The following is a 25,269-nucleotide window of genomic DNA, read 5'->3' on the forward strand; positions in this document are numbered from 1 at the left end:
TGTAAACGTACTTAAAGATCACTTAAAGATGCCTATTTTATTCTTCTTGATAAGAGCCATACCTTGAACAAAACCTCAAGGTTTTCTTTGATTTTTGTGATTCCTTAAAAGATCAACTGAAGGAAGACTTTATATGTCTAATCTCATTTACTCAAAATAGTTCTGAGAGGTAGCTGGTATCCTCATATTATGGTTGAGGAAATGCAGAAAGCTATGAGTTGATTATAAATGTGTTAATATTTTAAATATGGGGGAAAGACTTTTAATTGTGAGCTGTATTTAAATGTTTTAAAGTTTCTCATATCTTCTGTTTTTTTTAAAGTTGAATGGTTATTAAATGTCCATGTTGTATTCTTCCATTATAATTGCCTTTTTGTATTTTTGACTAGTGATAGCTGCATGTTTTTCCTATTGATTTAAATAATGCAAGCTCACTTGAGGTATTAAGAAGCAAACATAAGTTAAAAAGAAGAAAGTAAATATCAGCCTAAGTTTTTCCACCTTGAGACCATCGCCATTAATGTTTTGTTGTGTTCATTGTCTATCAAACCCCTTTTTCCCTCAATTGAAAGAATCTTTTCTGTCATATATTAAATTCTTACCTATTCTGGCATCTGTTTCTGGGTTTTCTTCTCCACTGTCTGTATCTATTTTTCATGCAGTTTTACATGTTTTCTGATTAAAATAGCTTTAGTATTTAGTAAGGCAAGTCTTCATGGTTTCTCTTTTCATTATTTCCTTAACTGTTTTTGGAAGTTAGTATATGAATTCTTGTATCGTCCAAAAATAATCCGCAAATACACACACATTCCACACACACTCAAAGGACAAAATTGAGTTTTTACCTGGGATTATATTTAATTCATTTCAATTTTGGGAGAATTGACATTTTTTACTTTTCTATTAAATTTTCCCATCTAAAAAGTACTGTATATTTGAAAATTTCTTTTTGCTTTAATTTTTTTAGATTTCAGATACACAGATTTGAGTTACTTGAACTCTTCAGATGATGGTCATTGTCACTGATCCTGGGAGGATTCCTCACATTTTTTCACTTTATTCTTCATCTTCACTCCTACCTACCCTCCCTAATATGTGATCACTTGGATAAATGTCTTCAGACTTGCATGTATTGGGCAAAGTTTAGGAAACTTTTTGTGTAGATTTTTTGTGTGTTTTTTCTTGTTCTTATTTCTTTATATTCATGTTTATTATTGAGGTGTAATTGACATAACATTTTAGATTTTACAACATAATTATTTGAGATTTGTTGACATTATGAAATGATCGCAATAAATCTAGTTAATATCTGTCATACATGGTTACAAATCTTTTTTTCTTCTGATGGACTTTAAAGATGTACTCTCGGGGCGCCTGGGTGGCTTAGTCGGTTAAGTGTCCGACTTTCGCTTAGGTCATGATCTCGCGGTNGATGTTCTCTCAATCTTCAAATATACAACAGTATTAACGGTAATTACCATGTTATGAGTTAAATCTCCATGACTTATTTTATGACTGGAGATATGTACCTGTTTACCTCCTTTACCGATTTCTAACTTCTACCCCCGATCTGTTCTCTATATCTCAGTTTGGGTTTTTTAGATTGTTTTTTAGATTCTACATGTAAGTGAGATCTTAAGATATTTGTCTTTCTCCCTCTGACTTATTTCACTTTAGCATAATGCCTTCAAGGCCCATCTGTGTTGTTGCAAATGGCAAGATTGCATCCTTTTAATAGCTGAACAGTATTTTTGTGTGTGTATCACATCTTTATCCATTCATCCATCTAGGGACACTTAGGTTATTTCCATATCTTGGCTGTTGTAAATAATGCTGCTATGAACCTAGGGGAACATATGTCTTTTTGAGTTAATGTTTTTGTTTTCTTTGAATAAATACCCAGAAGTGGAACAGCTGGATAGTATGGTAGAGGATAGTTTTTTGAGGAGCCTTCATAGTGTTTACTCTATCGGGGCTACAGCAGTTACATTCCCACCAACAGTGCATGAAGGTTTCCTTTTCCCCACATCATGGCTAACATTTATTATTGCTTTTTGATAATAAGTATTCTAACAAATGTAAGGTGATAGCACATTGTGGTTTTGATTTGAATTTCCCTGATAGTGATGTTGAGCATCTTTTCATGAGCCTTTTGGCCATCTGTGTATCTACTCTGGAAAAATGCCTATTCAGATCCTCAGCCTGTTTTTTAAATCAGATTTTTGGAGGGCTTTTTGCTGCTAAGTTGTATGAGCTCTTTATAGATTTTGGATATTAACCCTTTATCCTATACATATTTTGCAGATATTTTTCTCTTACTCAGTAGGTTACTTTTTCATTTTGTTGATTTCCTTTGTTGGGCCAGAAGATTTTTAGTTGGATGTACTCCACTTATTTGCTTTTGTCATCTTTGCTGTTGGAATCAGATCCAAAAATGATTGCCAAGAGTGATGGTCAAGGAGCTTTTACTGACTCTTTTTTTTTCCTAGGAGTTTTATGGTTAGGTATTACATTTAAGCCTAAATCCATTTTGGGTTGGGTTTTGTGCATGGTTGAAAATACTAATCTAGTTTTGTTCTCTTGCATGTGGCTTGTATATTTTTTTGTATATTTTCTTGTATATTTTTCTTCTTGTATATTTTTGCCTCCTTTGCCATAATTTAATCAACCCTACAGAGTTTATTTCTGAGATCTTGATTCTGTTATATTGATCTATATGTCTGTGTTTATGTCTATACTATTTTGATTACAATACTTGGTAATACAGTTTGAGAGCAGGGAGCGTGATGCCTCCAGCTTTGTTCTTCGGATTACTTTTTAGCTGTTCAGTCTTTTTGTGGTTCCATCCAAATTTTAGGATAATGTGTTCTTTTTTTTTTTTTTTAAAGTTTGAAAAGTGTCATTGGACTTGTGATAGGATTACATTGATTCTGTAGATTGATTTAGTTAGCATGGACATTTGAACAGTATTAGTTTTTTCAATCCATGAGCATGGAATGTCTTTTCCATTTATTTAGTCTTCAGTTATTTTCATCCATATCCTAGTTTTCACTGTATAGGACTTTCACCTCCTTGATTACATTTTTCCTAGGTATTATTTCTAGTGTCTCACTAGAAATTCTTAATTTTTCTTAACTTTGTGTTTAGAAATGCAACAGATTTTTGTACCCTGCAACGTTACTGAATTTATTATTTCCAGCAGGTTTTTTGGTGAAGTCTTTAGGGTTTCTTATGTATGATAAATATTTTTTCTATAGATGACATTGTACTATCTAAATAAATTTTTAATCAGTTTGTCAGGTTGTCCAAAAAGATATTTTTAGTATTTTGGTTAGAGTTGCATTGAATTTATAGATTATGGGGGCTTACTTAAATTATTAAGTCATATCAGTGAACATGGTAGTTCTTTTTTGTCTGTTTTGTAATATAGCTTGAAATTTTTCCTTTTGAAGGCTTGTCCATCTTTCATTCTGTTAATAAACTTTGATGCTATTTTGAATCTTCCTATTGCTTTGTGGGTTTTGTGTGTGTGTTACACAATCTTCCTCAAATAATGAGGTTTTCTAATCATCATATCTAATCTTACAACTTTTATTGTGTCAACCAGAACCTCTAGTACTATGGTGAGCAGTAGAAGTGATTAACTGTCATTTTTATCTTGTTTTCTCTCTCAAAGCAAATATGTATTGGCTTTCTCCATTTAATATGCTTACTATAGCTTCTTGATATACAACCCTTATTGAGTTGATGCTTTCTTCTGTTCCTGGTTTGCTGAGAGAGGTCATTATGAACTGGATTTTAAAACTGTCCATTGTGTTTTTCTGTAGCAGCTGAGATGGTCATAATATTTCTTCTGTAGTCTGTTGAAGTACAAGTACACAGATACATTTTTTGATGTCTCATCTTCACTAAGGTGAATCCTAGTTATTCATTAAAGGTGTTAGGAGTATATATATGTGCACATGTATATTTAATTCCTTCTGAATTCAATTTGCTTATATCTTACTTAGGTTGTTTCTATCTGGATAATAACCATTCTCTTTCTGATCCTTAGAACAACTTACATAAATGATGAATAACTTATTTCTTAACAGCTTGATAGAACACAACTAAAAACCAACCGGACCTAATACTTTTTGAGGATAAAGATTTTGGATTACCATTTCAATTTCTTTAGTGGTTATTGAGCTATTCCAGTTTTAATTTTCTAATTTTTGTCTTTCCAGATATTTATTTTGTTGAGGTTTAATAATTATTTAGCATAGAGTTAGAAATCTTGCCATTGCCTTTATTTTGTATTTTGGAGAGGACAACCATTCAGTTTATTTCTGTCATCTTTATTTCCTTCTTGATTACTCTGTTGCCTTTTTTCTAGCTTCTTGAGTACTTGGCTCATGGTTGTTACACATTCTTATTTTTTTGTAGGGATGTAGCTATGTTGCTTAAAATTTGACACTTTTCATTTTACTCAGCTCCCAATATCTTTTCCCCCCCTTCATTTGATATCTTTATTAAAGGGTTTAAGTGGTATGTTTTTCTTGGTTCCTAGATTTGGGATTGTTTTAAATAGACTTTCTGTAGAATGCTTATAGGTTCTTAGCAAAATTAAACACAAAATAGAGTTCCTTAATACCCCCTCCCCTTACATGCATACAGATGCATATCAGCATCTCTCACCAAGGTGTTACATTTGTTAAAATTAATGATCCTACCTTGACGCATAATTATTACCCACAGTCCAATTTACATTAGAGTTAACACTGTTATGCATTCTACGAGTTTTAACAAATGTGGGTGACCTGTATCTGTCATGACAGTGTCAAGCAGAATAGTTTCACTACCTTAAAAATCTCCACCCCTTACCCTGGCAACCACTGATTTTTTTTTTTTTTTATTGTCTATATAGTTTTACTTTTTCTGAATATCATATGGTTAGAATCATAGAGTAAGTAAATAGCTCTTCAGACTGGCTTCATTCACTTAGTAATATGTATTTAATATGCACTTTTTTCCATGGCTTAGTGCCTCTTTTCGGGACTGAATAATACAATATTAACAATAATGTTAGTGAATAATATTTCATTGTTTGGACTTGCCACAAGTTTATCCATTCACCTACTGAAAGACGTCTTAGTTTTGCTTCCATGTTTTTGAAGCAAATGGTTAAAACTATTACAAACATTAATGAGTAGGTCTTTGTGTGGACAGAAGTTTTCAACCATTTCGGTAAATAACCAAGGAGTGGGCTTGCTTGATCATATGGTAAAAATGTATTTAGTTTTTGAGGCACCTGTGTGGCTCCATTGGTTTAGTGTTCAACTTTGGCTCGGGTCGTGATCTCATGGTTTGGTGAGTTAGAGCCTCATATCAGCACAGAGCCCACTTCGGATCTTCTGTCCCCCTTTCTCTCTGTCCTTCCCCCTCACCTCTTGCTTACACTCTCTCTCTCAAAAATATTTAAAAAAAAATTTTTTTTAATCTATTTAGTTTTGTAAGAAACTGCCAAGCTCTCTTCCAGAGTGGCTATACTGTTTTGAATTCCCACCAGTAATAAATGGCAGTTAATTTTAATTTATAATAATGCACATTGTTAAGAATCTTGTCATAGGCTTCTTCATCCCTGTATGTCTTTTTTGGTGAGGTATCTGTTCAGATCTTTTGACCATTTCTTAATTAGGTTGTTTATATTCTTTTTTTTTTTTTTTAATGTTTTATTTATTTCTAGGAGAGAGGGAGAGAGACAGTGTGAGCAGGGGAGGGTCAGAGAGAGAGGGAGACACAGAATCTGAAACAGGCTCCAGGCTCTGAGCTGGCAGTCAGCACAGAGCCCGACGCGGGGCTTGAACCCACAAACCACGAGATCATGACCTAAGCGAAAGTCGGACAACCAACTAAGCCACCCAGGTACCCCATGGTTGTTCATATTCTTTTTTTTTTTTTTAATGTTTTATTTATTTCTAGGAGAGACAGAGAGACAGAGAGACAGCGTGAGCAGGGGAGGGTCAGAGAGAGAGGGAGTCACAGACTGAAACAGGCTCCAGGCTCTGAGCTGGCAGTCAGCACAGAGCCCGACACGGGGCTCGAACCCACGAACCGCGAGATCATGACCTAAGCGAAGTTGGACGCTCAACCGACTAAGCCACCCAGGCGCCCCTGGTTGTTCATATTCTTAATGTTAAGTTTAAAGGGTGGTGGCTCAGTCAGTTAAATGTCTTGACTCTTGGTTTTGGCTCGGGTCATGATCTCGCAGATTCGTGAATTCAAGCCCTGCATCAGGCTCTGTGCTGGCATCTTGGAGCCTGCTTGGGATTCTCTCCCTCTCTGCCCCTCTTCCACTCATGATGTCTCTGTCTGTCTCAAAATAAATAAACTTAAAAAAAAAAAGCAGGAGGGAAAGGTTGTATATTCTAGATAACAGCTTTTGTTGTTGATTTTTTTTTTTGTTTTTGTGGTTTTTTTTAATAAGGTGTGCCCTTTGCAGATGTTTTCTCCCAGGTTTTGGCATGTCTTTTCTTTCTCTTTACTGTGACTTGGCAGAAGAGAAGTTTTTAACGAAGTCCAGTCTGACTTTCTTTCATGGATCATGCCTTTGGTGACATTTTTTTCTTTTTTTTTTAATGAAGTATTTTTTTTGCATGTAATCTTTAGAAAGTCTATGAGATGTTATTTGCATTTTATTAAACCTTCATTTATGTTCCATTTTAAGATTAGTTTTTTAGAATATTTTGTGTGCTTTTAAGGTTAATTTGTACTTCTTTTGTCTTGGCATATCTTTCATCTGTTTGATCTACCTAAGGGGAGTGTCTTAAAATCTTTACCTTGAAAAGATGTTATCTTTTTCTCCCTTTATCTTTATTTATTTATTTTTTTACTGTTGCTGTGATTTCAAAACGAAATTGCTAAATGCATGCTAAGTTTGGTGTGTTACTTTTTACCTACATGGAAGTCATTTCGGTTTTTGCTTTAAATTCTGTTTAGGTGGGATAAACTGCTATCATAGCTATTTTTATTTTACCTTCTAAAAATGTGTTATATTACGAATAGGGTATTTAAGTTTTTCTTTCAAGCTAGTTATTGTTCAAAGGTTTTTGTGTATTTACCTTATAGCCAAGTGGAAAATTGAATATTTACCTGGAAAATTAGGATACTTTTTTTTTTTCATTTTAGCAGCGTTTCATTTGAATCTTCAGCAGTAAAGATAATATTTATATATATTTTTATATATCCCAAGTATTTTTACTACTTATTTATTTCATTTTATTGCCATAACGTGTTTGTTGAAACAGTGATTTCAGGGGCGCCTGGGTGGCTTAGTTGGTTAAGCATCTGACTTTGGCTCAGGTCTTGATCTCATGGTTCGTGGGTTCGAGCCCTGCATCAGGCTCTGCTAACAGCTAGCTCAGAGCCTGAAGCCTGCTTCAGATTCTGTCTCCCTCTCTCTCTGACCCTCCCCTGCACACTCTGTCTGTCTGTCTCTGTCTCAAAAATAAATAGACCTTAAAAAGTTAAAAAAAAAAAAAACTGCAGGCTTACATTTTGGTCATGATTTTAATGGAAGTGGCTTTACAGTAATTTTTATTGGTTTTGGGTAAGTTGACCTTTATCATTTAGGTGTTTTTGTTGTTTTTAGGATTTTTTGTTTTAATACTTCTGAGTGGTGATAATTTTCAGGGTGTAATTTCACCCAAGTTCTGGTAATGTGCTTATGTGGTGTCTTCTTTTTTCCCTTTGTTAACAGAAATAATTTCTTTTTTATAGATTTCCGAATTTTGAACCACCCTGCCACTTCTACATAAGTTCTACTTGGTCCAAATATATACACTGAAGGATTCTTTTGGCTGATGGGCTATTATATTTAAATTTCTACATTTAAAAGTAACATTCATAAATAACATTACCTGCTTTTCGTTTTTGATACTTTTCTCTTGAGTTTTGTTATTAGTGAGCTTTTCATCTCTTTCAGTGATCTGAAGCATATTGTAATTCACTGTTTTTAAAAGTTTTTGTGGTGTTTGATGGAATTATCTAGTGAGATTCTTCTATGGTAATTGGAATATTCATGTATGATGTGTTTTCTTCTAGGGTAAATTGTAATTGTGAGGAAATAATTTCCTTTAGATTTGGGTAATTGGTTGTAAATCATCTGTTTGTGGTTATGTTGTTCCTTAATTCTGATCTTCTATTTTGGCTTTTTCTCATTTTCCTTATTTAGAGTAGTTGAGAGGACTTTTTTTTATCTGTTTAATGTTAGATTTAGTTACTTTCTTTCGGTTTCGATCAGTTGAGCTTATAGTTTACAGAAGTAGCTATATAGATATATAAATATGTGTTTCATGTGCATATAATTGTTTATATGTGTGTTGAATTTATTCAAAACCTGATTGTTGACCAGTTTTTTGGAATCTTTTAGCTTTCTTGATAATTATATAGGTGAATTTTTTTTTCTTTTATCCAATCTTTTCCTTTTAAGTATTTTCTGTATATATTTTGCTGATACATCACAATGTCTTAATTTGTTGTTCACACTGTATCTTCTACATTTTCTAAATAGATCTAAGTCCACAATATGATGGACCCTGATTGAACTGTTTTCCTATGAGTGGATATTGAATAATCTCAGATTTTTCACCATTACAAGTAATCCTGTAGAGAATATTCCTGTACATCTTTGCAACTATATAAATGGGGTTTTGTGGAATAAAATATCAGCATCAAGAGATTGTTTGCATTTTGAATTTTGATGGAAACTAGTAAATTGCCATTCAGAGAAACAATACTAATTTCATTCCCAGCACTAGCATGACTGCACTTTCCTTCACACACTTTTAACATTTTATACTAATAGTCTTTGTGATTTATCTGATGAACAAGTTTTCACTTAATATATGTTTCCTTGATTTACTAATGAAGTTGAATATCTACTTATCTGTGTTGAGTTCTGTTAATGGCCATGTTTATTTTTCCATTAGATCATCTTAATAATAGTAGTAGATTTTTGTATATTAAGGGTGATAGTTTTTTAATTCCTTATTCTGCATATTTATACTTTTAGTTTATCATTTGTAAAAATGTTAACTTTTGGTTGATTCCCCAGAACTGCCATTCATGTTGACAGTTTTTTAATAATATAATAACTGTCAGTAACAAAATAATTTTGGGAAGGCTGTTCTCTGTGACAAAAGTGCACAATAAAGCCTCTAGTGCAAGGATTATCTTAGTATCTCCTACATGCCCTCAAAGCAACTAACCTTAAGGTTAAAAATAATGTCCTGGTTTTGGGCCATTCAAAATATACATCTACATCTTTATTAGGTTTTCTCCAATTATTCCAGGGCAGCCTAAATATTTGATAGTCAGCATTGGTGATTTGGTCTGGAGAGATCCTATTTTTTTAAAATATCAATTTTTAGAAAAATAATGTTTTTTGAATAGACTGTGCTATACTCAGTACTTAATAGCTATTTGCATAAGTCATATTTTATCCTATAAAGACAGTTATCCATATACCCATTTATGTTTTATGCCATTCTTCATCTTATATTCAACATTCAGGATACATTTGTTTTTAAAAAAAATTTTTTTTTTTAAACATTAGTTCCTAGTTTTGGCCAGAGGCAAGATACAGTTTTACTTTCAGTTGCAGATTAGATGCAAGGAAAAGGAGCAACATCATTTTGCTCCTTAAGGAAAAGGAGCAAAAGTTTATCAGGAACATCATTTTTTATTACTCCAGAATTGATTTCTATAAGTAGATTTGGTATATTAGTTAAGGCATTAGTACAGAATTTATATATATATATATGTATATATATATATATACACACAGAATTTATATTCTGTACTACTTACCATTCCTATCGAAAATGGTTGTTTCTGGGGCGCCTGGATGGCTCAGTCCATTGAGCGTCCAACTTCGGCTCAGGTCATCATTTCATGGTTTGTGGGTTCGAGCCCCGCGTCGGGCTCTGTGCTAACAGCTAGCTAGCTCAGAGACTGGAGCCTACTTCTGATTCTGTGTCTCCTTCTCTCTCTGACCCTCCCCTGCTCATGCTGTCTGTCTGTCTCTCTCAAAAAAATTTAAAAAAAAAATTAAAAATTTTTAAAAAGAAAAAGAAGATGATGGTTTCTGTTGATGGAAAGTGTTAGAGCCTTGCTGTTTAATAGGACCCCAGTATGTGGGCCCCCACAATGTTCTAATGAACTCACTAGCTAGCTGTGTTACCTTGGGCATATTCCTGTACTTTGTTGTGTTCCATTTTCTCTTCTATAAAGTGTAGATAATAAATTGTATCTACCTTGGGGAGGTTATTAAAAGAATTAACTGATAATTGATGCAGTGCTTTCTCATTAGTAGATCAGGAATTTATCTGTTCTTATTGACAGACCGTTCTGAATATAGTATCCCTGACAAAGCATTTCAGTGTGAGTAAAATGTGGTCTTTAGAAACAGATATGACTGAATTGTTCTAGTTTTATTATTTACTTACTAAATCACTACAAGCAAGTTATATTAACCCTCCTAAGTCTTGGCTTTCTTATTTGAAAAATGAGGATAGTGTTCATACCGCCTGTAGTGTAGCTCTAAGGCTTGAATAAATAGCTTGCGAATACTAAATTGTTTACTGGGTGTTTGTTTTTTTGTTTTTTTTCTTTTTTTTACTGGTTTGTATCTTCCTGTTTTTCCCTTTTATTTTTGTACCCTTTTTCATTTTTTTTTCCCATAAATTTGTTGCTGGTGAACTTCCTCTTTTCTTTGATGCCCTTTAGCAGATGTGACTTGGGAAGTTTAAATATAATTTTGGAACTTACAGTAGATTTCCCTTTAGTGCAGATCTGAAATGCAAACCTCTGTCTTAGCCAAGTTTAATTTGTGAAATACAGCATTACTCATACAGTTGAAGCTTCCATGTATCTCTGTATCATTACCTTTTCGTTAGAAGATGTTAAATTAGATTAGTAACAGCAAGTTAAATATTTTCCAGCAGTTATTATAATGTTTGCTCCAGAGAGATTGTATGTGTCATATTCTGCATGAAGTGCTAGAACAAGTTAAAGAATGTAATATACATTTTGAGCTTTCTTAACTATCCTACACCATTTTGTAGTCATGTCAGATGACTAAACAAATGTCCATAGGAAAAGCCAAACATTTTGTTACCAAACTTCTCAAATTTTATCATTTCTTTTTGAATTCTAATGTCTATTAATAATCCTTTTACATCAACTCTAGTTTTCTCAGAAGTTCCAGAAAATAATCTCTTCCCTCATCTACTTGTGTTAAAATGACATTAACTTCTCTCCTTAAGTCCTCTTTTCTTGTTCTTCATCCCCAGGTTTTGTAAATGTTTCTTAAATCACTTAGCATATTTACTTTGACCTTTGAACGTGTCTGAAATTGAGATTCATCCTATAATCTATTTTGTGTGTTATGTATGATCTCCATTCTCCAGGGAACAGTTACGGTTTTATTGTGCATGACTGAACCACAAAATTGCCAACATCAGAAGAATGAATGTCAGTGGTTTGAAAGAAAGTTCTAAAAATAATGGCACAGCACTCTTATCAGCTAGGAATAAAATGATTATGGTGAGAAAGCAGAAAAAGCAATGAAATAATAAATGTTGAACCACATTCCCAAAGCAGAAATCAAAAGTAGGTGTGTTCTATTTCTCAGTAAAGTTGGTAAGGAACAATGAAAGGTAGGTCAGCTTATAATAAGTTCAGGAGATCATTAATTACTAGTAATGGTGACTTTTAGGTTTTTGTTTTTAATAAATGCTCCATTACCAATATTTTTTTTATAGCATAGAGGATGGTATGGTGTGGAATCAGATGGATGTCAGCAACTCTCATACAAAAATAAAATGGTTTCCATGTGAAGTCTAAGGAATAGCTTAACTATTATATTTTGCCTATTTTTTTCTTTTTATTCAAAAAGTGGAATTTTGAATAAAATCAGTGTCTGAATAAGAATACATCTTTTCAAAAGTTTAACACAAAATCTGAGGGTTAAAAAGCATGTAATAGTTTGAAGATGATTTTACTTTTTCTTAGAGGTATGTACAATAGTGTTTTCTCTTAGATTCGAAGAAATGTGATACAGATCATCTTTAATCTTCTTTCAATCATATTTTAATTCATTACTATCTAAATGACTAGATAGCTGCAACTAGACTTAGTACCTTTGATCTCATCCAATAATTCATACGTTCATGATTCCTTGTGAAATTACTTTTTAAACCTCTTTATTATGATTGATCTATAGAACTGTGTATTTAATGTTTAATGTGTACAACTAGATTTGGGGAATACATACACCTGAGAAACTATCACCACCAAGACCACAGACACCTATCACCTCTCCAAGTTTTTTCCTGCCCCTTTTATGATTACTTTAAAGGTGTATTTATGGGGACCTTGTAAAACTCTTAACTAGCCATTATTTGAGGCATCATGTCTATTGATGGCTGAAGTTTTACTCGCAACTTTTAGTAGGCTTTTAGTAGTTCATTTGGACCCAAGAAGGAACTTCTATTCTGTATCAAACTAGTATCACATAAAATTTTCTCACCTATAATGTATTGAGGCACTTGGATTCACATTTTATCACTGTTAAATTTCACCTTGTTAAACTGATTGTCATCCAAAACCCATCCTTTCTAATTTTGACAATTATGTCTTTACAGCATGTCAGTTTTAGAACTTTGTCCAACTTGCTATAAATAAATTGAGTTCATGATCAATCCACCCTTATACTATATTAGCATCTTCTTCGTGTATTTTATCTACAAGGCATAGGTTGTGTTGGTGAAAGATTATCTTAAGTGTTCTGTAAGTTACAACAGTAAACAAAGTTACTGTTCTTAGGTGAAACAGTCATACTTCTGAGAGACTTGTATCTAGATCTAGAATATAGATTCTAAAACCTCAGTAGAGCCATGCTACTTTTGAAGTACTTTTAAAATGATCTGTTTTGCAGTTACCTCCCTACTTGCAATGATGTGTTATTCTAAGTGACTTAAACTGTCAAAAGTATGCCCATTTTATACTTTTAATTTCTTTTATATTGTTAATGAAACTAATGAAAACTGGTATTCACTGTCATAGCACTGTTAAAAAATTTGAATCATTTTGTAATTTTTTCTTTAGAAATCAATGTGGACCGAACATAAATCACCTGATGGAAGAACTTACTACTACAATACTGAAACAAAACAGTCGACGTGGGAGAAACCGGATGATCTGAAAACACCTGCGGAGGTAAAAGTTTGAGACTTGACAATTAGGGATTGTTAAACAGATTAGGTCCTGATTTTTTTGTTTGTTTTGTTTTTTAGGATTTCATGGGTGCTTGTTAGAAGGACAGACCAATTTTGTTTACTGATTTTTGCCTCTGCTCAGGAATGCTTACTGGTTGGGTGGAATCAATTTTAGGAAGATGATTTAAAGAATAAATTGGAAGAACAAAAAGACTCTGCTTGCCCTTTATTCCTTAAATTCACATTTAAAATTGTGTTCCTCTTTATAGCAAACCTAGGTGATTGCAAATGTCTTGCAGTGAATTCTTAAAAATTTCCCGTGAGGTTGGGTAATGGAGATAGAATTAAATTACAAGTACTTCCTTCTCTTAGAGACAGAAATTATCTGTCTGTGGAAAAAGCCTCTGAAAAGTATGTAAATTTCATTTTATGTTGCAAGGTTTATTCAGAATGTATAGATGTGGAAGTTAAATTGAAGGAATAAACTGAGTAGTAAGCATTATAGCATGTGGTTTAGTCAGGAACTAATTAAGAGTCCTAAGTAAGACTTGATCTGGCATTTCAAGCCATAAGAGATTTTTCCTAGTTGGCAGCATATATTTTTTTCTCCTTCTAAATTAAAGAATTTGAGGAGATTAAACTATTTTCCAGGCCACCACACTAATACGCAGTGTATAGCAACACTTGGGATGGAAGGTTGGCAGATACTATAATTATTTTTTTAATCCCAGTACTGACGTAGGCAATTATTTCATCATTAAATTTCACTAAGACACTGTCTAAATTTGAGTTTTCAATAGCATTCTCATGCTATCCTAACCAGTTTTATATATTAGATTTTAAGTATATCATACTTTGTTTCCTTACATGAGAGTTCATATAGGTTTAATAAAATACTAGCCATAAAACTAATATCTAAGCATGACTAAACCAGATTTTGCTTTTTCCCCAGTTTTTTTTTTTTTCCTACTTTAATTTGTATTTGAGAAGTTTCTGAAATATGTAAGATAATTTTTACCTATGGTGGGGTATAAATAGTAGGGACAAATAAGATTTGAAATTCATATAGACCCAATTTTGAATCTTGCCTCTGCCTCTTAATTAGGTGTATTATCTTAAGTTAGTTTTTTTAAGTAACAGTATAAATCTGAAATAATAATATGAATGTTGCATAGCTTAAATTGTAAAGCTTAAATAATATTTCAAATAACATAACCTGGCAAGTATTCTATAATTGGTAGCTTGTCATCATCTCATAAGCATTTGGTTTGTACAGATTGATAATATTTAGTGAAATAGTGATGTGAAAGATGACTGATGCTAAATATATTAGTATTAAGTGATAAATTTTATTTCCCTTTAGCAACTTTTATCTAAATGTCCCTGGAAGGAATACAAATCTGACTCTGGAAAGCCTTACTATTATAATTCTCAAACAAAAGAATCCCGCTGGGCCAAACCTAAAGAACTTGAGGATCTTGAAGGTAACATAGGAAAATATAACTTTTAATGTTAATTTTTTTACATAGCTATGTCATTCACAATGAAGCAATCCTTCATAAATAGTATTGTTCAAACACAGGTCTTATTTTTAAAAATTAAATGATTAGAACATTTTAAATGGTGTAACAGTTTTATGGGCTCTTATTTTCTTGTTGCTCTAGATATCAGTTCTATAGATTTTAAATAGATTTTTATTTGATTTGATTCCACTGAAACTAGGATACCAGAATACCATTGTTGCTGGAAGTCTTATTACAAAATCAAACCTGCATGGTGAGCTGCTTTGATAATTCATTTTCTGTTATTATTTAACATTTTTAGAGTATGTTACTAATGTTCACTAACCATGATTGGATAAATCTGCAGTGCGAAATCTCTAATTCAAAGAATTCATTTAAGGGTTATATTATAAATGAGCTTGGGGCTTTTAAAATTATACTTTAATTTTTAAAACCATTAATATACTATTGGAAAATTGAATAAGGACATCATGTATAGTATTTCTAAATACAGCTATGAGTATTGGTACATACATACAATAGGTGACTTAACCCATGTAGCAGATAGCAAAGAACCTTGAGTCTTAGTTAAAATCTTTTTAATGTATTCTCAGACTATACATTTAATGCTGATTTTATTTTAGCACATTTTAAAACAGCCTTTGTGTGTGTTATGGGAGAATTAAACAAATGCCATGCCTCACTTGCAAAGAGGGAGTTTTTCATTATCCTCAACTATTCAGAATACTCCTGGAAATACTACCTAATATAAAACCCAGTTCTTCAAATAGAGAGTAGAGTAAGAATTGAAAATTTAATTCTTTTATTCTCCCTTCTAGTAGAATCTGGTGTCATAAACTATCAACTTAGAAGCAGTAGATTTTAGAAATGCTAATACAGTAGTCTGTAGTGTATATTATAGTGTAGAATAAAGATGTCTGCAGAATGACATCTGAAAGTACAGGGAATAAAAATTACCTAAAGGCACTCTTGTCTCAAGTGTGTTTACATTTTCCCTGTTTCACATAACTGGCTTTAGATCATCATTGTATCAAGTTCAGCTTTGTTATCATTTATGTGGAGTGCCTCATTCTTTAGTGAAGCTGAATATTTTTGTTACCCATAAGAAAAAAATTACTTTAATTGGAGTAAAAGCTGAAATATTGAATGCAAATTATTAAAGCCCAATTTAAATTTCTACACTATCATTGGTTAATAATAATATTCTGGATAGGTAGAATCCCATCTTATTCGTTTAAGAAATATCAAGCTCATTTCTGATATAACTTTACTACAGATAGTTGGCGTGTATAACTATCTACCTGTCAGTGGTAGTATATATGTGCTGGAATTTCATAATGTGAATTTGATCTCATTTTGAATTTGGTATCTAAAAAAAATACTATAGTTTTATTTCTGAGAAAAATACTGTTTTATTCCAGAATGATACAGATATTTTCAGGGAGTTTTTGCAGTAGGCAGCAGCCTTTGGGAAAGTAGCAGTGTGCAGAGAAACTTTCCTAAAAACTGCTGTCATTTAAATTTGTCTTCATTCTTTAATTGCTGCCCTGGAACTTTGGAGCAAGCATTTGCTCTGAAAAAGTTGATGTATTAGTGGATGGTAAATTAAATCTTACTGTATGAAACTTCTCTTTGTCTTCCTTTAAAGTTTGTTTTCAGTGACTGTATTTAAAAACCACATCATATAACTTTTCTTTTTTCTCTTTAATAGCAATGATTAAAGCTGAAGAAAGCAGGTAAGCAATTTTTGGATACAGTTTACAAATGTATCCATTTGTACAGTTTACAAATTTGGTATCTACTGTAACATTCTTGTTTTAACTCTTTGCTTTATAGGATGAATGGTATTTAATGTGTTAGGTCTGGTGGTTGAATGTCTTTGGGACAAGGGGAAGGACGTTTACTGAGGATAAACAAGTGACACTTTCCCTAGACCATGATTATTTGAATTTGGATTATATCGTTTATGAATTAAGACTGTTACAGAAAAGTCCAAAATTTGGTTTATTTGTCAAATTTGGGAATGGATAAAGTAGTATGTATCTCTCCCTTTATTTAGGTTTTCTTTTTAATATGTAAAATGGATAAAATTTAAAGTTCTTAAAGAAATTTATGATATAGGCCAAATTTTTATGTTTTAATGCAATCTGATAGGACATTTAGTAAATAATTTATTGGACTTTTGGAACTTCGGAGTGTTTCTTCAGTCTCTGTCATAAATGTTTGCTCAAAGTAATCCAGTTGCATTCTATGGTTTCAGTTTTTTCAAATGGCTTAATAGTTTAGCACAGTCTTTTTCCCTTCTGTGGTTTCTCTTATTCATTTGGTTTTATGATAAATATTAGTGTTTTTGGCTTTCTGATATCTTAATGAGATCACCGATTTTTTTGTTTTTTTGTTTTCTTACCATACAGTAAGCAAGAAGAGTGCACCACAACATCAACAGCCCCAGTTCCTACAACAGAAATTCCTACCACAATGAGCACCATGGCTGCTGCAGAAGCTGCAGCTGCTGTTGTTGCAGCTGCAGCTGCAGCTGCTGCAGCTGCTGCTGCAGCCAATGCCAGTGCTTCCACCTCTGCTTCTAATACTGTGGGTGGAACTGTTCCAGTTGTTCCTGAGCCTGAAGTTACTTCGATTGTTGCTACCGTTGTAGATAACGAGAATACAGTAACAATTTCAACTGAAGAGCAAGCACAACTTACTAGTACTCCTGCTGTTCAGGATCAGAGTATGGAGGTATCCAGTAATACTGGAGAAGAAACAGCTAAGCAGGAAACAGTAGCTGAGTAAGTTTAGTGACTTCACTTTTGCAAATCAGTACCAGGCTCCATTAGTATAAGAAAGTGCTAGTTTACTTGGTGTCCAGTAAGTGTTTAGAAAGTTTTTGAGCATCAAAACATATGAACCTTTAGATAATGAATCCTTTTCAAGGCTGAATTTTGTGGGGTCATGCTCTTAATCTGTTGTAAAACTAATCCTCAGAAGTTTTAGGAAGCGGAATTCGTAGATACAGGGTGAGGCACACATTTAAAGGGGGTTCTTAATTACCAAGCACCTTAGTAATCAAAGTATCAATAATGGTGCAGTAATTTTTCATTTTAGGTCAGAATTAATGCCAAAAGTCCATCATTAATAAAATAAAATTTTAATTAAAGATAGGATCAGTAGTATTGATTTTCCTTATTTTGTGATTGCCAACTATGGCTTAGTACAGTCCTGCAAGGAACTGCTGTGGTTTGATGTACAAACAGAAGCAAAAAATTAAGTAAACAAAATTAAAGATTTCGTAGGGTATAGGAAAACTGTTTTTGGAATTGGTAAAAATTTTTTAATAAGGCAAAACAGCTGCATCTGTCAATTTATAGTTTACATGTACTTGTGTTCACTTTAATCTGGTAATATTTCATATGGTTGCGCTTTATAAAGATACAAAAAGCATGCTTGAGTTGTGGCTCTTGTCTTTATTGGTGTCCTCATAAAATAATGTTAACTGTGATGTCAAATTCCAAACATGATCATCCATCTTAGTATTTAAGCCTATTATTGATTTCATCTCTCTTTTTGTTCTTGTAAATATTCTTGATATGTACGTTTCCCAAAGTGAGAATTGGTTTAGGACTTTTTCTGATACTTACAAGTTGAAAAAGGACTTTATAAAATATACTTGAAGGCATAAAAGAGTAATTAACATTTTATTTATGTCCTTCTGCCCTTTTTCATTTTTATCTTTGAAGTTGTATTTTTTTAATACTCTCTACAGCTAACATGGGGCTCCAACTCCCAGCCCCGAGATCAAGAGTTGCATGCTCTTCTGACTGAGCCAGTCAGGCTCCCCTCCTTCTGCCCATTTTCTGTGCATTTAAAAATATGGGCATTATCTGTTTTACACATCTATCTAATGTCTTCTACATTGTAAGGATATATACTCTATCATGTTGAATGATGGCAGGTTATATTTACATAAGCATAAATTTCATTGTTATACATATTTAGTTGTTGGGGGAAGATTTTTTTGTTTTGATATTTTGTTAATTCTAGAGAGAGCAAGTGGAAGTGGAGCATGAGCAGAGGGAGATAGAATCTTAAGGAGGTTCCACTCAGCACAGAGCCTGACGTGGGGGTGGAGCTTGATCCCAGAATGATGAGATCATGACCTAAGCCAAAATCAAGACTCAGATGCCTAGCCGACTGAGTCACACAGGCACCCCGAATTGATATTGTTTGTATCTTTTATACTTTATTTTTCCACAATAATTTTTCATAACTTTAGGGTCAATTATTTCCTGCTTATTTTCTTTCTAATATATACTTACAGTTCCTAAATCAACATAATCTTTTTAATTACTGCAGTGTAGACCATTTAAGTTTTGACTGAGCTCTTTATACTATTTCTGACAATTTTAAATAAAGTTCCCAAAGTAAGGTTACTTGATTCAGAGTGTAAATATATTTTGTTGTTGTTAGTATTTGTTCTAGTGTTGCCCTAAGCATTCTACTTCGCTTTTTTGTTTTTTTCTGCATTTTTTCCCCTTTATACAGAAAAACATGTTAGGATTATATGACCTTTTCATTTCATAAAGATCCCCATACTAGTACAGTTGATAACTCTTGGGTATGTTAATTCTTTTGTTTTAGGTCAGTGTTTGGTGTATTTTTTAGTAACTTATCAAAGAGTAAATACTTTTGGTTTTGCAGATCATAAAGTCTTGTCACAGTGATGCAGTTCTGCTGTGGTAGCACACAACAAGCCCTAAACAACATATAAGCTCATGAGTAAAGCGATATTTACAAAAACAGGAGGTGGGCTAGATTTGGCACAGGAGTCATAGTTTGCCCATCCTGATTTTATTGATCCTTCACATGTTTTTTATATTTATGCACACTTAGCCAAATCTTTAGTTACTAAGTGACTGATAGGAAGGCACAGATACATATTTTAGGGTTGGTTTTTTTGTTTGTCTTATGTTTGTTAATTTTTGAGAAAGTGTGTGAGCAGGGAGAGGCAGAGGGGGTGGAGGGAGAAAGGATCCAAAGCAGACTCAGCACTGACAACAGGGATCCTGACACAGGGCCCAAATTCACAAACCATGTAATCATGACCTGAGACGAAGTTGGATGCTTAACTAACTGGATAAGTTTTATAAGCTATTTAAAATTATTCATTTGTGGACTAGTGGAACTAGTGTTATAGTGTAATTGTTTCTTTTACAGGCCCTCTTGTAGGGTCCTATTTAACAGTGATTTAGGGGAAAACTATGCCATCTTTGTCTTTATGTTTAGGTAAGTGTGTAGGGCTCACACTGGAAGAATTTATTCTAAAATTGTAAAATTTAATCTCCATACAGATGCTTAAATAATAAATATTGTTTTTCTGAGTGAAGCAATGTATATTTAAATTATAAATACCATGTTTAAATTTCCCTTTAGTTTTACTCCAAAAAAAGAAGAGGAGGAAAGCCAACCAGCAAAAAAAACCTATACTTGGAATACAAAGGAGGAAGCAAAGCAAGCGTTTAAGGAATTATTAAAAGAAAAGGTATTAAAACATTTTTATATGACACAATCCAATAAAAGAAGTTACTCTTGAATGCAGTCAGTACCTTGATGCCTTTATTGAAAACACTAATTTCATAAACTGTTGTAACTTAGAATGAACTAAATTGATCTTTTTTTGAAAAATACTTTTGTGAAACTGATCTTCACCCAAAAACTATCATGTACAGTGTAATACACAGCATCTCCATATTTAATATATTTTTTATTCAAAAAATTGATTACCTTTTAATCAGTCTTAAAAAGTATTCATGCTTAAAATATCAATTTTAAGTTTTCTTTTTAGTCTATGTATAATACCAAAGTTTGCTGGTTCAATAAGAAATTATTAGACCTCTTTTAGACTTCTGGAAGGGGAAGTGCTTGATGTTTGCATGAGTATTATGTTTTAATTCCTGTTGTATGACTTACAATATATGTGCAAGTTTTAATTTTGTCATTAAATGGTTTTCAGCGAGTACCATCTAATGCTTCATGGGAACAAGCTATGAAAATGATCATTAATGATCCACGATACAGGTAACACTTGAAGTTTTTTATTTACTTTTCCAACTAGCAAATTCAGAATTGTGTGAGATAGTGTAATTTTTCACTTTCACAGTCTTCTAAGTTATTTTGGATATCAAGAACAGTTTTATGTCAGATATAAACCAAAAAATCAAAAAAACTTGTCATATAATTTGAGCACCTGCCATGGATGAAATTACAATTTTTTTTAAGTAGAAATTATTTTCTATAATCATTTCTTAATCAGTAATATCTTACTGAAATTTTCTTAATTTGTGAATGAAATTACTTTTTTCCCCAAAACATCGACATTTGATCATCCTGCCTTCATTTACTTTTATATGGTATTTTTCTGTTTAGTGCTTTAGCAAAGTTAAGTGAAAAAAAGCAGGCCTTTAACGCTTACAAAGTCCAGACAGAGAAAGAAGAAAAAGAAGAAGCAAGATCAAAATACAAAGAGGCTAAGGAATCCTTTCAGCGTTTTCTTGAAAATCATGAGAAAATGACCTCCACAACTAGATACAAGTAAGATTTTTAGTAATGCATAATATATGTTTACTGCACTGTTTTTATGTCAGACGTTTTGCCAAGTACCATAACTAGTCTCACGTAGATGCTCATTAAATAAATTATTGTCAATGTGGCAGTTTCATAAGATACAAGATAAATCAGGGGCACCTGGGTGGCTCAGTTGGTTAAGTGGCCAACTTTGACTCAGGTCATGATCTCACAGTTTGTGGGTTCGAGCCCCGCATCAGACTGTGCTGACAGCTCAGAGCCTACCTAGAGCCTGCTTTGGATTCTGTGTTTCCCTCTCTCTCTCCCCCTCCCCCACTCTTGCTTTGTCTGTCTCTTTCTCTCAAGATTAAATAAACATTTAAAAAAATTTTTAAAAAAAGATACAAGGCCAATCAGTAATGAAATGTGGAATTTAACTTATATACTGAGTTATTAATTAGGGACTGAAAAGGGAGGTAGACTGAATATAGTAATTAAAGCCTCACTTCTTTCTAGTTATAAAAATTGAGATTTAACATTTTTGCCATAAGTTGTTAGTTCATTATCCATATGTGTGCTTCCTTATTTTCCTCTGTTTTCAAGAAAATCATTAGTGAAGGATTCTTCATTTCTTTAAATAGTCCTCTGTTTCATGTATTAACTAAACTTCTGGCAACTCTTTGACATCTATAATTTAGTTCCATAGACAATTAGTGTCCATGTAGCTACCCTAAGCTACCCATGTACCTGCCCTAATATTGTCTTCAGTACAAGACATGGCTCAATTAGAATTATCCACTTGATTTCTAGGGAGGAGTGGACCCCTGTTTTGTTCTTTTTCTTAATTATTCAAAAGCTTTCCTGAGTATAATAATACTCATGAACTTAGAGTGGAAAGGAATGCTCATTGGATGGTTTTACACTTACTATAAAATTGGCCTCAATTTTTATTGAGCAGTATAGAGTAACATCTATTTTTTTTTTTTTCTCTCTCTCTAGAAAAGCAGAGCAAATGTTTGGAGAGATGGAAGTCTGGAATGCAATATCAGAACGTGATCGTCTTGAAATCTATGAAGATGTTTTATTCTTTCTTTCAAAGAAAGAAAAGGTATTACTCCTTGCTCTTAGTATTTCTAGATGATACAAAGTATTTCTTCATTCTGATTAGGAGTTACCTTATAACCTGTCAATTTTTTGGTTTATTCAATTTATGTAGTATCGCAGATACAATAAACCTAACTTATTGGAAGTTAGGTTTAAAAATGGATAGCTCCTAGGACTCGGATGCTCAGTTGGTTGCCCATCCAACTCTTGATTTTGGTTCAGGTCATGATCTCACAGTTCATAGGAGTAAGCCCTGAGTCAGGCTCTCTGCTGACAGATCGGCTCAATTAGAGCTCTCTGCCCCCATGCCACTCATCCACATGCTCTGCTCTCTCAAAAATAAAGAAACTTCAAAAAAAATAAAAACAAATAGCTCCATTAGTAGCAGTTACTAATGTGAACATAGTAGGTACATATTTATCCAACTATTGCTTGAATTGTTACAGAGTGGCTGTCTTATGCCCACTTTGAAAGATACCTTTTTTAAAGTTTTTAAAACACTCAAATTTTATGATCTATTTATGTACATTTCTTTTATAGGAATATTAAAAAATACGTATCTATATATAATATATATATAAGTAATATAGAATTGTTACCACTAAAATGTGCTTCTAGGATAGCGTTTTAAAGCATTTCGTGTCTGTTTTATTATGCATTATTGTATATTACTCAGTCTTAAGAAATTTATAAGAATGTAATTATGAACAAAAACTTGAACATAACTGAAGGTGAAGACCATAACATTTACCTGTTGTGTGTTTTGTCTACAGACTTTAGTTTTAGACTTTGTTTATAATGCATAGTTATAGGTAGAGAGATTTATAGAGTTGTTGGGGAGATAACAGTTTCCAGACGTCAGCTTCTTAGAAAAGAGGCAAAAAAACAAATGGAAGGTAAGCAATTATCAGGCTAAGCATTTTGACAAGAGCACTGGAAAGGTAGTTTGATATGTAAAATAAATGGGTAACATGAAATTTGGAAATCAGACTGTAATAAATAAACCGTCATTGATTGTAGTTCAGATGCCATACTTTGTTTGAACCTCAAAATATGTATTCATATTTTTGACTTAGGAGCAAGCAAAGCAGTTACGAAAGAGAAATTGGGAAGCCTTAAAAAACATACTTGACAACATGGCTAATGTAACATACTCTACTACCTGGTCTGAAGCACAGCAGTATCTGATGGATAATCCAACTTTTGCAGAAGATGAGGAATTACAGAGTAAGAATAATGACTAAATGGGAGAAAGTTCTTTAAAAGTCCCAATAGTGAATTCTCACTTTTATTATGAGAACACTAAGTGAATTTTATACAGTTGTTTGTCCATTCCTGATACAGTGTTGGTTTCCAAATAGAGTCTAGTTGAGTTTCATTATTTAGGAAGAAAATATTAGCTTTATCGGATAATTCTTGCAATATATTTGTCATAGATCAAACCTGAAATTATTTTTTACCTTTTTTATGTGACTGGTAAGAACCAGATTAATTATCCCAATTTTATTCACACTGTCTCCTTGAGGTATTGGCTTTAGAGATTTGCAAACAGCAAAAAATGTGTTCACACATCCTATATTAAGCTCCCCCAGGTTCTGTCTTCTTCTGACTATCTAGTTGCTTTTTAAATTACACTTTCCTGGATTATCCCTAGAATACCATACCAGTGGGTTTGGGGTAGGGCCTAAAACTCTGTCATTTGAAAACATTTCACCCTCAAATTTAAGGTATCTTTTAATGAGAGTGTTTAGAAATTTTATTTTGATGATTACAAGTCACATTTGAGTTTTTAAGTACAAATGTTTTGGAAAGATGAATTTGGGATTTGTAAGAAGGTAATGTAAATTGTGTATCTTACTGATATTGGACATTTTAACTTTTTTTAACTGAAAAAACTCTAGACATGGATAAAGAAGATGCATTAATTTGCTTTGAAGAACACATCCGAGCTTTAGAAAAAGAAGAAGAAGAAGAAAAGCAGAAGAGTTTGCTAAGAGAAAGGAGACGACAGCGTAAAAATAGAGAATCTTTTCAGGTAATTAAAAAAAATTTCTCTTTTCTATCTTAACTTCATAATATGGTTAGTAAGGTTGAACAATGATAGAAACAAATTTGAGACCCCCTGATCCCAGATGATTAACCTGGGCTTTTAACGTAGGTTTCGTGGTAGATCCATACACATTTAACTCATGTACTGTAATTAGTTTTGAATCCACCCAAGGAAAGCAGCCATTTTAGGCCATGGGAACATAAAAGGCTATAGTATATTTGATGTTTAAGGTGAGCATTGATAAGCTGATTAAAATTTTACTTTGTGAGGGGAGGGTGCCTTAGTGGCTCAACTCGTTGGGCGTCCGACTTCAGCTCAGATCATGATCTCCCAGTTCATATGTTCGAGGTCCACATCGGGCTCTGTGCTAACAGCTTGGAGCCTGCTTCATATTCTGTTTCTCCCTCTCTGCCCCTTCCCTGTTTGTGCTCGCTCACTCTCTCAAAAAATAAGTAAACATTTAAAAATAATTTTTTTTTTAAGATTTCACTTGGGAAAGAAGAGTAGCATGAGAGAAAATTGAAAACAAAATAGCTATGATGACTCGTTAGTATTAGTTGATTTTTAGTGTCTAGAAAACAGTAGGGAATACTGTGGAGTATATAGTTTGAGGATGGGCCATAAGTGTATACATAGAAGCTGAAATTGTATTTCCTTTATATAGACTAGTTGCTCATTTTCATCTCCAACCCTAACCCTAACCCTAACCCTAACCCTAACCCTAACCCCTAACCCCTAACCCTAACCCTAACCCTAACAAGTACCACTTTCA

At 33.0% G+C, this 25,269-nt stretch overlaps 1 protein-coding gene across 8 annotated transcripts in view; it reads left to right on the forward strand.

Annotated features, from left to right (window-relative positions):
• PRPF40A (pre-mRNA processing factor 40A) overlaps window positions 1-25,269 on the forward strand; it is a 52,882-nt gene that overhangs the window by 17,640 nt on the left and 9,973 nt on the right. For 4 of the 8 annotated variants that reach the window (XM_077767758.1, XM_077767759.1, XM_077767760.1 and 1 more), the window contains exons 6-16: window positions 13,150-13,260; window positions 14,623-14,743; window positions 14,982-15,035; window positions 16,494-16,518; window positions 17,197-17,571; window positions 20,213-20,321; window positions 20,793-20,857; window positions 21,206-21,370; window positions 22,343-22,451; window positions 23,524-23,674; window positions 24,349-24,482. In XM_077767758.1, coding sequence (XP_077623884.1) covers window positions 13,150-13,260; window positions 14,623-14,743; window positions 14,982-15,035; window positions 16,494-16,518; window positions 17,197-17,571; window positions 20,213-20,321; window positions 20,793-20,857; window positions 21,206-21,370; window positions 22,343-22,451; window positions 23,524-23,674; window positions 24,349-24,482 — 1,419 coding nt within the window. The remainder of the gene's footprint in view (window positions 1-13,149; window positions 13,261-14,622; window positions 14,744-14,981; window positions 15,036-16,493; window positions 16,519-17,196; window positions 17,572-20,212; window positions 20,322-20,792; window positions 20,858-21,205; window positions 21,371-22,342; window positions 22,452-23,523; window positions 23,675-24,348; window positions 24,483-25,269) is intronic. The other 4 variants (XM_077767761.1, XM_077767762.1, XM_077767764.1 and 1 more) reach the window with 1 other exon arrangement.

Source organism: Crocuta crocuta, unplaced genomic scaffold, assembly GCF_008692635.1.
Source record: "Crocuta crocuta isolate KB4526 unplaced genomic scaffold, BGI_CrCroc_1.0 scaffold154, whole genome shotgun sequence".
In the NCBI taxonomy this organism is placed as follows: Eukaryota; Metazoa; Chordata; class Mammalia; order Carnivora; family Hyaenidae; genus Crocuta; species Crocuta crocuta.